At 48.1% G+C, this 13,354-nt stretch overlaps 1 protein-coding gene across 2 annotated transcripts; it reads right to left on the bottom strand.

The window, feature by feature from the left end:
• Positions 1-669: 669 nt before the first annotated feature.
• LOC135898746 (uncharacterized) lies at positions 670-7,727 on the bottom strand. 2 transcript variants are annotated; one of them, XM_065427879.2, is made up of 3 exons: positions 6,595-7,727; positions 2,099-3,029; positions 670-1,295 (listed from the first exon to the last, which is right to left on the bottom strand). In XM_065427879.2, the coding sequence occupies exons 1-3, from the start codon at positions 7,494-7,496 to the stop codon at positions 888-890; spliced, it is 2,241 nt and encodes a 746-aa protein (XP_065283951.1). In that variant the 5' UTR covers positions 7,497-7,727; the 3' UTR covers positions 670-887. The 2 variants fall into 2 exon arrangements, with proteins under 2 accessions (XP_065283951.1, XP_065283957.1); XM_065427885.2 differs by having other exon boundaries at positions 7,382-7,721.
• Positions 7,728-13,354: the final 5,627 nt, after the last annotated feature.

Below are 13,354 nucleotides of genomic sequence, written 5' to 3'. Positions count from 1 at the left end.
GCCACCATTGAAACTGAAGTGAGGTCACATGATGTGACGTCACGTGATGACGTCACACCGGCTGCAGATTGGGCCTCATATCGCGCCGTCGGACGTCGCCCGGCGGAGGCCTCCACGCTTCGGTTCGCGCCGTCGCGCGCGACGCGGCTGCGGCGCCACCGTCTCTGCATCACGTGATATGTGACTTCACGCCAGGGATGAAGCGGCGCGCGCCCGCCGTCGCGTCAATCTCTGTGCCCGCCACCGCGCCAGCGTCTTTGCGCCGGGCGTGTATGCGGTCAAGATGCCTCCAAACGCTAAGGATACGCTAAGATTAAGCCCAGTGGATGCGAAGCATCCACTGGGCTTAACCTTGATAAGCCTCCAATTTTTTCGCTGGCTCGTTCGTCGCGGGAAGGCCTGGGAAAGGGCGCATGCACTTGGGCAGGCGTCCTTTCCCAGCCCATCCCCCGACGACAGAGAATGGCTTGTATCCTTCTGGTTTGAAGGGTTTGGAATTGAGTGCTACACAGAGGCCAATGCGCCGACAGCGTGTCACCGGCCGTATGTAGACTTAACCCTTGACAAGATCGAGTCTTGCATGGCCGTACAACCGATCGCGGTGTACCACGGCGACCTCGAAGCTGTGGTCACTGCGGTAACGAACGAGAAAATCAAGACCAGAAGAAACACGAAGTTGCAGGCGTCTTTTTTTCAACCAATGTATCAATAACCATATGAATCAATATAGTCGTCAATGTAGTCATCCCACACAGCTTCGGTGATTACCCTTTTAACAGACTATAAGGTCACTAAATATTGTACAATTTTATTCCTTGGGTGCCAAACGTACTCAGACTAAGCAAGTTTCCGCTCAGGAGAATGCTAGGTCGTTTATTTATGGTGTGCTAATCGCATTCAAAAGCCCACGCGTCATTTTGATCGACCGACACCGGCTCAATGTTGACAACGTCCCTTATCTTTAGGAACCTGCGAATGTGCAGCCAGCAGTGCTCGTTAATGTCAACGAGCTGAAACCTGGCCTTGGGATGACGAAAGCACTCCACCCTCTCCTTGACGACGCCTGCGATTCTCATAAACTCCTCAAGGCTACAGTGGTGCACACGCAGAAGAGCGCTGCTGATATTCTCTTTAGCTTTGGTCTTTGTGAGGTCAGCACCTTCCATCACCATCTCGAGGAGGCGTGGATGGTCGTGCATCAGCTCGATGGCATCCGCACCGTCCAAGGTATCTTGCTGACCTAGCACGAATTGTGAAGCGGCCGAGACGGTGGAGGCATTCCGTATGGTCGCTTGCTGCATGAAAAAAGAAAGCACGTCATGGTTAAAGCAGAAAAAACTTACGATAAGCCCTAACCGGTCCAAATTTCTGAAGTGTTTGATTGTGTGCGCGCAAATGGAAGCGTACGACGCTTCCTAATAAGGAAATAGCTCTGATTCAAAGAGCCAACGTAGCTTCGACATCATAGCTTTGCTTATATTGTAGCTGTGGTGATCTCGGAAACTGCCGAAAACAAGTCATAGCAACAGGAGTGAAGCATTCGGAGTAGAACTAAGATTGAAATTGCAGGAATATGCATGCAGAGCGATATCACAGACAACCTCTATTTTTTGCGCACAAATAAATACTGGCGGAGAAATTTCGATCTATTAACGCAAGAGATATGCTCTGTTCTTTTTAAGGCGGAGCTTTCTTTAATTTATCTCCATTTTTTCGCTGTGCTCCATTGGTATATCTCGCATAATAGCCTTGCGTGCTCCCCGCTGCTTCGGTGGCTTGTTTCGCACGACTTACTTGTATCCTCGAATGGTTTTGTGATGCCTTCACGACGTTATTTATCTCTTTTCCTAAAAGCCGCAGAGCCTGCGCATATTAGTCCGATTTTTACCGCTTATGACGCAGCCTGGTGTCGAAAACTATGTATTTGCGAAGTCATAAAATGTTCGAACAGGCCGCTGTTCGTGAGGACACTATAGCATCAAGGTACCGTCTGGTAATCCTCCCAACCCTTCTGCAAATTATATTTGTTCGCTGTTTTCCGTAACATAACATTTTTATGCGCTCATAAACGGAGACAGCCGTTATGACTGTGCCATACCAGGATGTCTGCAAGTGTGATGTTCTTGAAGTTGAATGCTTCCTTTAGCACAGCGGGCCTTTGCTCAAAAGCAATTCGCAGCTCTTCACAAAGCCTGCCAGGCCTGGCACCGCCACAACAGACAGGAGTCATGGTGAATTCGGTGAGGCTGAGGCTCCTGCTGGCAAAATGTGCGAGGACGTTCAAGTCGTCATTGGACAGCACCACGCCTTTGATGCTGACTTTAACTAGTTTGTGGTTGGAGGCCAGCGCTGACACTAGTTCCGCCCGCACGTCCGTACGATCCTTTTCTGATAAGACAGCCAAAGCGCTACTCAGGTTTATGTCGACATCAGTGAGTACAGCCGCGTTCCTTAGGCATGCCGCCAAGGCAGACAATTCGTCGCGATTGAATCTATTGTCCTCAACCAGCAGTGACGTTACGTTACTGGAGCTACCGACCACTTCCAGAGTCGAGATAAATGACTGCGGGCCGACACGCTGGCGGGAAATTAACCACCCCAGCGTTACGGCCACGCTGCTGATTTGCGGGCATTTGAGCAGATTGATTGCGTTGCTGTGGCGATCGTGTCCTTTGATGACCACTCGATCGTTCAGACCTCGCTCCAGAATAGTTTTGGAGACCCTGTCGAGCCCATCGATGAATGGCAAAGTGTCGACTTCCACCAACCGCAGAGATTCATTGTTGGCGATTGCGTCGAAGAAAGTGTCGCATGCGGCTTCGCCGAAGCCCGTCAAGTCGACGCGCAGCTGCTTGAGCGGTGACTTCGATCCTTGCAAGGCTGTTTGCCAGGACTTCATGCATTGCGTGGCTTCAGGACTTGCATTGTGAACACCGAGATGGGAATGTGTATCCCTCCAAGGCAACCTCAGGCTGCGTAGTTTGGCGCTCCGACGGGCCACTTCGGCGAAGCGGGCGAACGTAGGTACGCTGGAAACACATGGAAAAGACATTTCAGTTGAATGAACATTGACTTCAAGTAAACAAACGAACTAATGAACATTTGCACTCCAATATAAGTTTGTGCTAAAAACTGAAATTAAATTTCTTAACTGCTAAATGACCTGCACCTAACGCTATCTACAACGGATACTTCGGCGAAGAGGGCGGTACGCTGGACGTACCGCGACGAACGTGGGTACGCTGGGAACACAATATATAGAAAAGACATTTTGAGTTGAATGAACATTGACCCCTTGTAAGCAAACGCGAGAATTGAACATTTTGACTCCAATATAAACTCGTGTTAAAAACTGAAATTGAAGTCTCTTAACGGACTAATTCATCCCACACTCATCATTCAAAGTCAGTATACCCCCCGCATGCGCGCACGTCATCCCATCTGCATTCGTTTTTACAACGTACAACGTCAGCGAGAGACTGAAATGATCTGCCAGAACAAGCGACGGACCAATCCAGTGCGACTGAGTTCAAGACTGCCATCAACACACCTTTTAAGCTGCCCACCCCTGTTACGTTTCGCCTACGACGCGCGGTATAGCCGGCGGGGATGCAACGGACGCCGGGGCTTCGTTCAAAGCGGCGGACATTTTGGCCCGTTCAGCGCTGCCGCAACGCCTCCTGCCATGCGCGTCCAGGCATTTTTCAATGCCACGTGTCTTCGTGTGTGTGTGTGTGTGCATGTTGGTGCCCACGCTTGTCAAAGCGCGGCAGCTGGGGAGAGGAGCTCCCCAACTGTGAAGCGAGGAGGTCCGACCGGCGCCGGCCCGGCGGATGCGTCACTTCTAGTCTCAACGTGTCCGAGCGGCGCCGTCACGTGCGCCCCATCCCGAGCTGTTCCTGCTTGCCCTCGACTCCGAGAGTATAAAAGCAGCTGCCCCCGGACGCCAAGAGAGAGGCTCCGAATTCTGCTCTCCCGTCTCTCCACTTCGGTCGACCTGACCAGCCGCTCTGTTGCGATGCTAGAATAAACAAGTTGTTCTGTTAGCAGTCGACTCATGCTTTGCCAGGACCTTCGGATGCTTCCAGTCGTGCCCCAGGCCGCCAGGCCAACGCTACCCTTGGGGCTTGCGGCCTATTTGCAACATCCCTCATGTAATACCCCTCTCCAGGGGCATTTGAGCAATAAATAAATAAATAAATATACAAATAAATAAATAAATAAATAAAATGACCTGCACCCAACTCTATCTAGTACGGTTATTTCAGGAGCCTGAGCCATCCGCTATGTCTGAGGTCCACGTCTCTGGAGGTCTCAATGCGCACTGATTTACATTGACGAGTGAACATCAGCCGTTCTCTTGGACGTAGTTTGTCTTCCGGTATTGTTTAACCCAGATCATGCGTCTTAATTTCATGGACCATAACCTTCTGCGCTCACAAAAGCGCCGGTTCCTTGCAGATACCGCTCTTGCGGTTGCTTAGCGCAGGAGCAGTTGGACGGGCCGCAGCTGACCAACATTCAGCGACACCAATGGTTATTCTTGGCGCAGTTAGGCTGTGTGCCCATCGCCCCAAGATTGCACGCTAGGGAAGGTCTAATTGGGCACTGGCATTCGCACGGAGAGTGTCGGTATAGCGGGGAACGACCTTCTCCTATTCAAGCGTCGTGTAGGCATTCAGGCGCTCCAATATTTTCATATCGGCTGATGACTTGATAAGGTGAGAACATAAGGCTGCGCTTCACCCGGAAAGCGAAGCATTGATTGCGATGAAAATTAGTAAACAGCTACGGGCAACCAGCGCTGAAATTTCGCACATCGAGTGCAGCGCCGTAACGAACAGCCTAGCGAGCAGCGGGGGAGGTCACACTAGAACGCACTACGATTTGGCATCACCAAATTTGCCGCTCATATTGAAGCACATGCATCCAGAAAATGATCCGTCTTGGCACCGACGTGCTAGAACGCAACAGCGCATGCGCTCCTCCCAACCCGCATGCCCATAGAAAGAACCCGGCTGGGCGCATCGGGCTCAACAAACATTGATCAAGGCGGGCATTCGCGATTGTTGAATATGTCGTGCGATCCTCGTTGCCTCTCCACCGGATGACGTCAACATATCTTGGTTACCCACTGAAACTGCTGTCGCTTGTCCTGGTCAGCGCTTGTTCCCCATACAATGTAAGGATAGTAGATTTACCTGCCGTATAAAAGTTGAAACATTCGTTTATTACTGAAATAACAAGCATGGTGCCAGCACGCACAATCAAACATGAACACATCACACTCGATGGGCGCGGGCTATTGCTTTCATAGCGCTGGTGTGAGCATGTGCGGCAGCAGCAGCGAGCGAAGTGACCTTCGTGCCGTCTATCGGTTCAATGCAAGAGCGGCTAGAACACAGCGCGCACAAAGGTATGAGCCGTTTGCAGATACCTTTCAAGATACGGCGCACGAGACCGCGCAAAGTAAGCACTTGTTTGCAGAGTGAAGCACCACCCAGCACCGCTGTCGCCCCACAATTTCCTCCAAATATGGCGCGCGAGATTGTGCCGCGATCGCCGGGCAGTCGCCGAGCCCAAGTGTGTAAAAGTGCAGCAAAAACAAAAGGGAAATATTTCACTGTTAGTGTTAAGGCAGAAAAGACTGAAAAAGAAAAAAGTGGAGACGACGCCACTTGAAGGTTCTCGGTCTCATGACTTTTCACGCCGTCTGCTCTGGTATATAAACCATTTATTTTTGATAACGAAATACCGTGTTAAATTTTGTGGGAGCCACAGGGTGGCGACAACACTTGCAGCGTCGCAACGGTGCAAATAAATGGAAACACGGACATGCATGACGTCACATCGGCATGTCAATCTGATCGTGTGGCGCAAACTTGCAAAAGTCTCCAAAAAGATGGTCATTTCAGCGGCAGTCACAAGAAATTTCCCGTCAAATATTGGGACGATAACAGCACTAAACAGTACAACACCGACTAAACTGTTTGTGAATTGACTACTAAACCCTCTGGAAGAAAACACATTTAAAAGAACTACCTGTTTCGTTTTCTTCAAGGGGAGTATATGGTAGCGCGATTCAAAGACGGGACAAGAGAAGACACAAAAGGCCACACACAGCGCTATGTACACAGCGCTATATACACACAGCGCGAGGTACGTCAGGAACCGTTTTCTTGTTTTGTGTCGCAGAACAGGTACTTGTAACGACGATAAGGACGGCACATGCTAACACCGGACATTACATAGTCTAACAAAAAGAGCAAAACTTACAGGATTGTATGTGCCATTATTATTCCTATATTACCCAAACATAGTTCGAAATCAGGGAAAGCTAATTCTAGGGAAAGCTAAAAATAACATGAAACGTCATTTATTCGAATAAAAAGCTAATACAGTAGACAAAAATAGTAATTTTTTTGCCGAAATCTCCGCAATTGAATGCTGGCTACAGCAAAAAAAAATGCGCTACTATAGTGTACGCGTTAAATTTTAGGTGCCTCACAGTGTCAAGAAAGCTAAGGCCACTTAAGCGTTGCGATATTTTACAACTGCAGAGCCTATCCAAAATGCAATTTCAATTTTACTTACAATATTGTTGTCGCGATGTCCACGATGTCCACGTTCAGTTCCTTCAAAAAATTCATTTTGCAGAATGCGCCAACGAGTTTCCCCATGAGTGACCCACTGATGTAGTAGGCGTTCGATTTGAGCGTCAATTTTCGCAGCGGGCAATTTTCGTTCGCGAGGTACGTCGTGAACCTTGGATAAGAGTGTTCATCTCCGTACGAGAATACGGATACTCCTACGCAGAGGTCGGTGATGCTTTCGTTTTCAATGAGTGCTTGGACGAGCCAACCGGCCTTAGTGCTGGGAAATCGCAGCTCTGCGAGGTCAAGGGTCGATAGACAACTTATGCGAAGGTCAAAGGAGTAGTCAATGAGGCAGCTCGTAGTCGAGGAGTCCTTCTCGAACTCGTAAGACTTGAAAGCTAGATTCCTGAGCTGCGGCAAAGACCTTATCACGTCGAACACCACAGCTGCGCGGTCAGATGCAATGAATCTTCCGCATACAGTAAAGCTGTTCAAATGGGGATGACGTTTTACTACTGAGATCAACGATGGGCGAAGCATCAGGTTGCTGTTGAATTCTATCGCCGTGATGCAGTGGTGCTCGGCGAGTAGAAGCTCAACAAGGTCCAGTGCTCTCGCTTTGGACGAGTTTTCCACAGAGCTGTACGAGGCGTACCGGCAAGTGCTTGCCTCGACAGCCGCAATAAGGGCATCGCCTCTGCTCTGTCCTCGCTTGTCTTCCCGAAGCTGCAGGGCAGCGCCTAGAAGTACCCTATTAATTTCCGTATGGTGCTCCAGTAACTTACAGGTCGCACCGTCCCCCTTGGTGCATGGAAGGTTCTGCGCGCTCCATTCGTTGCTGCTGTTGTCGAGGGCATAGCTGGCGTCGACGGCATGGCCTGCATGAGGTGCCGTAGACATGATTCAACAGTCCACTGTCCACTGAACGGAGTGCTGCCACGTAAACGCAGTTCAGTAAGACTGGAATATAGAAAGAAGTGCTGCACTATCGCGAGCAATAGGGGCGGGAACAGAGGTGCACGTGTCACATAGCCTCGAACCCTGCTATGGGGCGATACGTGGTGGCCACCGTCGGAAACAGAGTGGAAAGGAGGAGGCCGTTTTGATCACTGTTGGCAATCCCACCATGCGTCTCTTTATACAAAGTGCGGACCTTCACATCGCCAGCGCACATTGATAAAGCTACTTGATATTGCGGTTACTGGCAACTCTGTCCACCAAAGCGTAGCCAATAGCAGCACTGTTTTGAAGCGTAAACATGCGAGAGCTCCTTCCCTGGGAAATCTGTCCGTCTGTCTGGAACGCGTGACACGATGACGTGCTTAATGTAAACATCAAGTCTTATGGGGGTGTATCTGAAATTACCTTATGTATTACGCACGAACGGGCGCTTCAGACACATAAGCCCTCAAAAAAGAAAAGAAGAAAGAAAACATGACTGGAAAATAATGACTCGGTGTAAGTTGCTGTGCCCGTAACCGTCTTATCGGCAATCGGCGGCAAGTGAATCGCATTAAGTTGCCGTTGTCGACAAACGCAGGCGCGGTGGGAGTGCCAATAGTTAGCGGAAGAGCGTCCCCCTTTCCCCTCTGCTTTCGACAGCGCCATCCACGTACCGCTCTAACTCGGTTTCGAGGATCTTTGCCACGCGTTAGCGTGTGCCCGCTCATATTGCTCACGATATTAGAGCAGCGTTAAGGAATAGGAGGTATGCACATGACGTCATCCACTAGGAGCGCTAGCGGCGTATACGCCATTACTCGGGTCGTCAGTTCGCGCTGCCCACGCGAGCAGGCCTGAGTCGTCAAGCAGCCAGCAATACGTACGAGCCCTATTTTTTCTTACGAAAAGTACTTTTGGCACTTGGCTATCGAGTGGTGTGTCCTAAGTGTGCGATGCGCTTAAGCGTGCACGTGCGTTAGTTGAGCGAACCAGATAAATACCGCTATGAAAACTGAGTGCCCTTGTGGGATTGTGTCGACCCGCTCGAACTAACAGATGATGAGCTTTTTCGCGATGTCGAACTACTGCCTCACGTGGATCTCGGAGGTATCAAGGGTTTGTGAATGAATCGAGCTTTGTGAAGCGCGAGCAATTCAAAGCCGACAAGTCGATGGAAGGCCGCAGTTATCTGGCGAGCAGCTCGGTTCACTAGCCGTGCCTCAAAGTGTTCGCGTAACTAGATTGCCTTCATTGCAGAATTTACCGCGTACTGTCCACTTGCATCTTAAAGGTATGTTTAACGTTGCTTCACTGAAAAAAAAAGAAAACCGAGAAATAAACTCTGTGATTCCACAGCCTTCATGATATTTTATGTTGCATCAATTCTGCTGGTCTTTCAAAAACAGCTTATCATTTGGCCCTGCCGTGTTCCTCAGTGACAACTATTTAATGAAACGCCACTACCACAATGGCTTCTCGCGAAATTACATGCCTAGGTGCTGGCTTCACGCTTCACCTGCATGGCATGCCTTGCAGAGGCATGCTCGCCCATATTTCCTATGCTCCTTTACGTTGAGGCTGTTGTGAAGAAGAGATAAGCATGTATCGAGAAGAACACAATCTGGGCAACATTCCTATCGCCGGGCTTCTTTCTTGTGTGATTGCTGCAGCCAAAGAAAGCCCAGTTCACCGTGACATCGAAGCTCACTTGATGCCCGGACGGCACGTAGTCTGTCCGGATAAGTAAACACTACGCGGACCTGTGCAATAAACAAATAAGAACAGCACTGCGCGCGAAACACTGAGACGACCATGCTCAAATATCAGCGAGCGGTTAAATCCAAAACACGATAAGCGGGCCAAAGATAGGAATCAGTTGTTCGCTCGAGAAACACTGCTGGAATTTTTCCGACGCTCCACGGCCGACGCGACCGCAAACATGGCGCACCTGCTCCGGCGACGATGTCGCTGCCTCGCGAACAGTGATCAGTGGATACTGTACACGGTGAATACTATAGTATACGTGCATACTGTACGTGAACACTATACTCCTATACGCGGCTATTCTTCAGTAAACTCTGTCAGCACGCTTACCTCAATATCTGTCAATTACCTTGAGAAGTAGGTTTCTACCACGGAGGGTGAAAACGTCGCTAGATCTCGTCCATGGATATGAAAAACAAAGTGTGCTGCAAAGACCACACAAGAATGCCTTACTGCACGCTGACGATTCTTCCACCTGCTAATCAAATGTGAGCCACCAATACAGGTACAACATTAGCCTATAGGATTTTTGGTATGTTTGTACAAAACTTGAAGTGAACTGCGTGCTTGCTCATAGAGATGCCTCTAATTCTGTCAGCCATGGCAGTGCCGCGCATGCCACCTAAGTCAGCCTCCACGTCTCGAAAGTGCGTAGTAATCAAGCGCGAAGCAAACCTTCAAGATGGCTAGAGAGCTCACTATAAGGTTTCCAGCATATTCTAATCCACTGCTAGCTCGTACTTTGGCTTTGGAACCATTTGGACCCCTGCGTTGCTATAGCTTGTTTATCAGTGTGACTTCTTGCGCATGTCCACGTACGTTTGCTTAGTTTACAAGACTACAAGACTATCAAGCACTTTAATTCTTGGCACGTAACGGTTTAGCCTAGCAGAGTAATCGGCTAGTTCTCCTCTTCACGGAGATTGTTTAGCAGATACTTTGTAGCTTTTAGCAACGGCAGAAATAAAAATTGTAGTGAAATTTAAAGCCAACATTTCTCCTCCTAGCTTACCACCACGTCGCGTGAGTTATCTGCTTCTCTTCTAGTAGCAGGTGAGCTCTGTGTCTGTGTGTGAAAACATTTATTGAAGGTATTTTTGATTATGCGTCAGTTGGTCACAGTTGCCTTGATGTAGCTCTGTGTCTCGTGCATGTCATGGTTATGAACTGGCACCTATATATATCTTAGACATATCTTCAATAGAAATATCAGTTGAGAGTCAGCGCCGTGTCGTCGTTTTGTACCTTCATTTTGTCCGTGTCTTGTGTTGCGCTGTAACTAACGTTACAATGAATCCTAACCAACTGTCCCAACTTGACATCTTGATGTTGGGGAGAGTCGCGGGACACCCCGGCATCATATGTCTGATTCCTATGATGCCCTTACATTCGTTGCAGTGCATCTTATCTCCCTCATTGGCTATATTATATTAATGTGGTTGTGTTGTGCACCCCTCTACTCATGAATTTGTCCGTTGCAGCATTACTCAGTTGCATAGGACTTTTTTAACAACCTTCCTGATCATCACATTAGGTTTGTTACGTTCTGGCTGCTTCCATGGAAATAATCCAGCCACAGATGCACCTGTTTGCAATAAGTGCAGTGAGACTTGCTGAGCCCTGTTCAGTTTTGAATTGGGCAATAGGAATTGCCGGCGTCCTAGATAGTGATGTTTGTTAATGTCATTGTAAATTATTAAATGATATCTTTATTATTTGGCTTGATGGTGAACGTCTCGGTTGTTACTGTCATGGTTAGCAAGTCCTCGTGCCAAGTCATGAGCAACCTCATTGAGGTTAATTCGAGTCTCGTCCACTTTCCCTATATGCTCAGGAAACGATCGGGTTTCAGTTCTCATAATCCCAATGTTTTCATTAAGTTTAGCTGCAACTTCAGCTACATAGCCTTTATCAAACCCTTTAAAGCGGTTTTATAATCACTTTAAATGCAGGCCCATTTGTTACTCCTGATTACTGGAGCAATTGCCGCTTGTTCCGCCACCATAACATTCATTGGTAAAGAGAGAGAGAGAGATAAGAATACAGGAAGGCAGGGATGTTAACCAGTCAATAGTCTGGTTGGCTACCCTACACTGGGGGAAGGGAGAAGGGGAAGAGAAAGAAGGGAGAGAGAAGGTGTAGGTACGCGTATGGACAGCACTTCAGTTAAAGTCGCTCGAGCAAACCAGAAGTTCTGAGAAAACACAAAAGTGCCTTCACTGCCTTCTGAGCCGATGATCGGTCGGGACGGTGCTCTAATATTGTCTGTTCACTCAGAGGACGATCGTCTAGTTTCCTCAATGTGTCGGACAAATACTGTCTTTGGGCTTGAAATTGAGGACAATGGCACAATATGTGGTCAATGTTCTCCTCGCATGCGCAAACATCACATGCAGGACTATCAGCCATTCCAATTAGTGCTGAGTATTCGCTGAGTATTGGTAAAAATGGTGATAGCGCCTTGCACCTTCCCCTGAGAATTTGATACAATGGCCGTATATGCTTCTTTACCTTTCACCCAAGCAGCATCAACCATAGTTGCCAGTTGGTTCTGCTGCTCTATTTCCTGCAAGAATGCTTTAAATCTTGCCTTTCTCCTTTTGATATTCTGGGTGCACGTTTCTGGGGAGAGGGTTGGTTCTAATCTTATTCCTGACTTCCCTCCTTAATTATACTTCACCCTCTATAGGATTCCTTGACCTACTCAGTTCTACACCTGCTTTCTGCAATATGTTCCTACCAGCTCCTCTTTTTGAGAATCTTTCTTGTTGCGCTAGCTGTTGGGCCTTAGCGATTTGTTCCATTGTGTTGTGCACCCCTCTACTCATGAATTTGTCCGTTGCAGCATTACTCAGTTGCATAGGACTTTTTTAACAGCCTTCCTGATCATCACATTAGGTTTGTTACGTTCTGGCTGCTTCCATGGAAATAATCCAGCCACATATGTGAATTGACAGAGAGCAAAGGCGTGTATTAGCCTCGAAGCGTTGCTTCCCCTAGGCCTCTGTGTCTGTTGGTTATTCTTCTTAGTAACCTAATGACTCCCTCTGTTTTATTCGAGATATGTTGTACTGTTATATAGTTAGCACATTCTCCTTCGGTGTGATACCCAAGAACCATCATTTTTTCAACTAGTCTCGTTGGGGATCCTTCGTGATCGTATGAGCACATTCTATGCTTTTCTTCCGGAATGTAAGCTCTTGGTTTACAACCTTTTCCATGATGTTCAAATCAAGAGTTCTCATTTAGCTGCCAAGCACTTCAACCACATGTTTTCAGTGTGTTCTCTACAACATATATACTAAGGAAGTCCTTCATCATGTTAAAAAGTCTTTTGCGTAACGCCGTCTCCGACAGAACGTCTGTCGCCCTATGCTTTAAACGGTCAAAAGCTTTTTCCACATCCAATCCCAAAAGGGCTTTTGTATGCGCCGTGCGGGCCTGTATAAGTTGGTTTTTGATCAGTAGCACAGCATCCTGAGTTGACAGCTCGGGACGAAAGCAGGTCAAGTTGTACGGGATGTCGTTCTGGTCGACGCATTTCGTGAGCCAATTTAGGATGACACGTTCCATAGCTTTGCCTAGACATGACGTTAAGGAAATGGGACGGATGTTGTCCAGCTTGAGTTGTTTGCTTGGTTTTGGTATGAGGATAGTATTGGCCGCCGTCCATTCCTCCGAGTATACCACTTTTTCCCCAACATGCTTGAAATGCTCAGTTGGATAAGAAATTGACCCATCATCTATATTTCTTATTGTCTTATTAGTTATTCCGTGAGGTCCCGCCGCCGATCTACCAATAAGACTGTGACGAGCCGCCTTGACTTCACTTTCGGTGAACTCCCGGTCAAGTTCTTCACATATGTCTCCCGTATATTCAAGGCTCTCGTCTTCTTCGTTTGATTCTTTAAGTGCGAGATATTTGGCCGCATGTCCATCCATGATTTTCCCCTGTGTTTTATCCTGTCTTTCTTGATCAACCAACTTAGCTATAGTTTCTCTCGCTTGTCCCTGTTTCATTCTCGTTGAGCAAATGCGTGAGGAAGTTCCAG

The sequence above is a fragment of the Dermacentor albipictus genome, chromosome 10 (assembly GCF_038994185.2).
Source record: "Dermacentor albipictus isolate Rhodes 1998 colony chromosome 10, USDA_Dalb.pri_finalv2, whole genome shotgun sequence".
Lineage (NCBI taxonomy): Eukaryota > Metazoa > Arthropoda > Arachnida > Ixodida > Ixodidae > Dermacentor > Dermacentor albipictus.
This window is presented reverse-complemented; position numbering and strand designations above follow the sequence as displayed.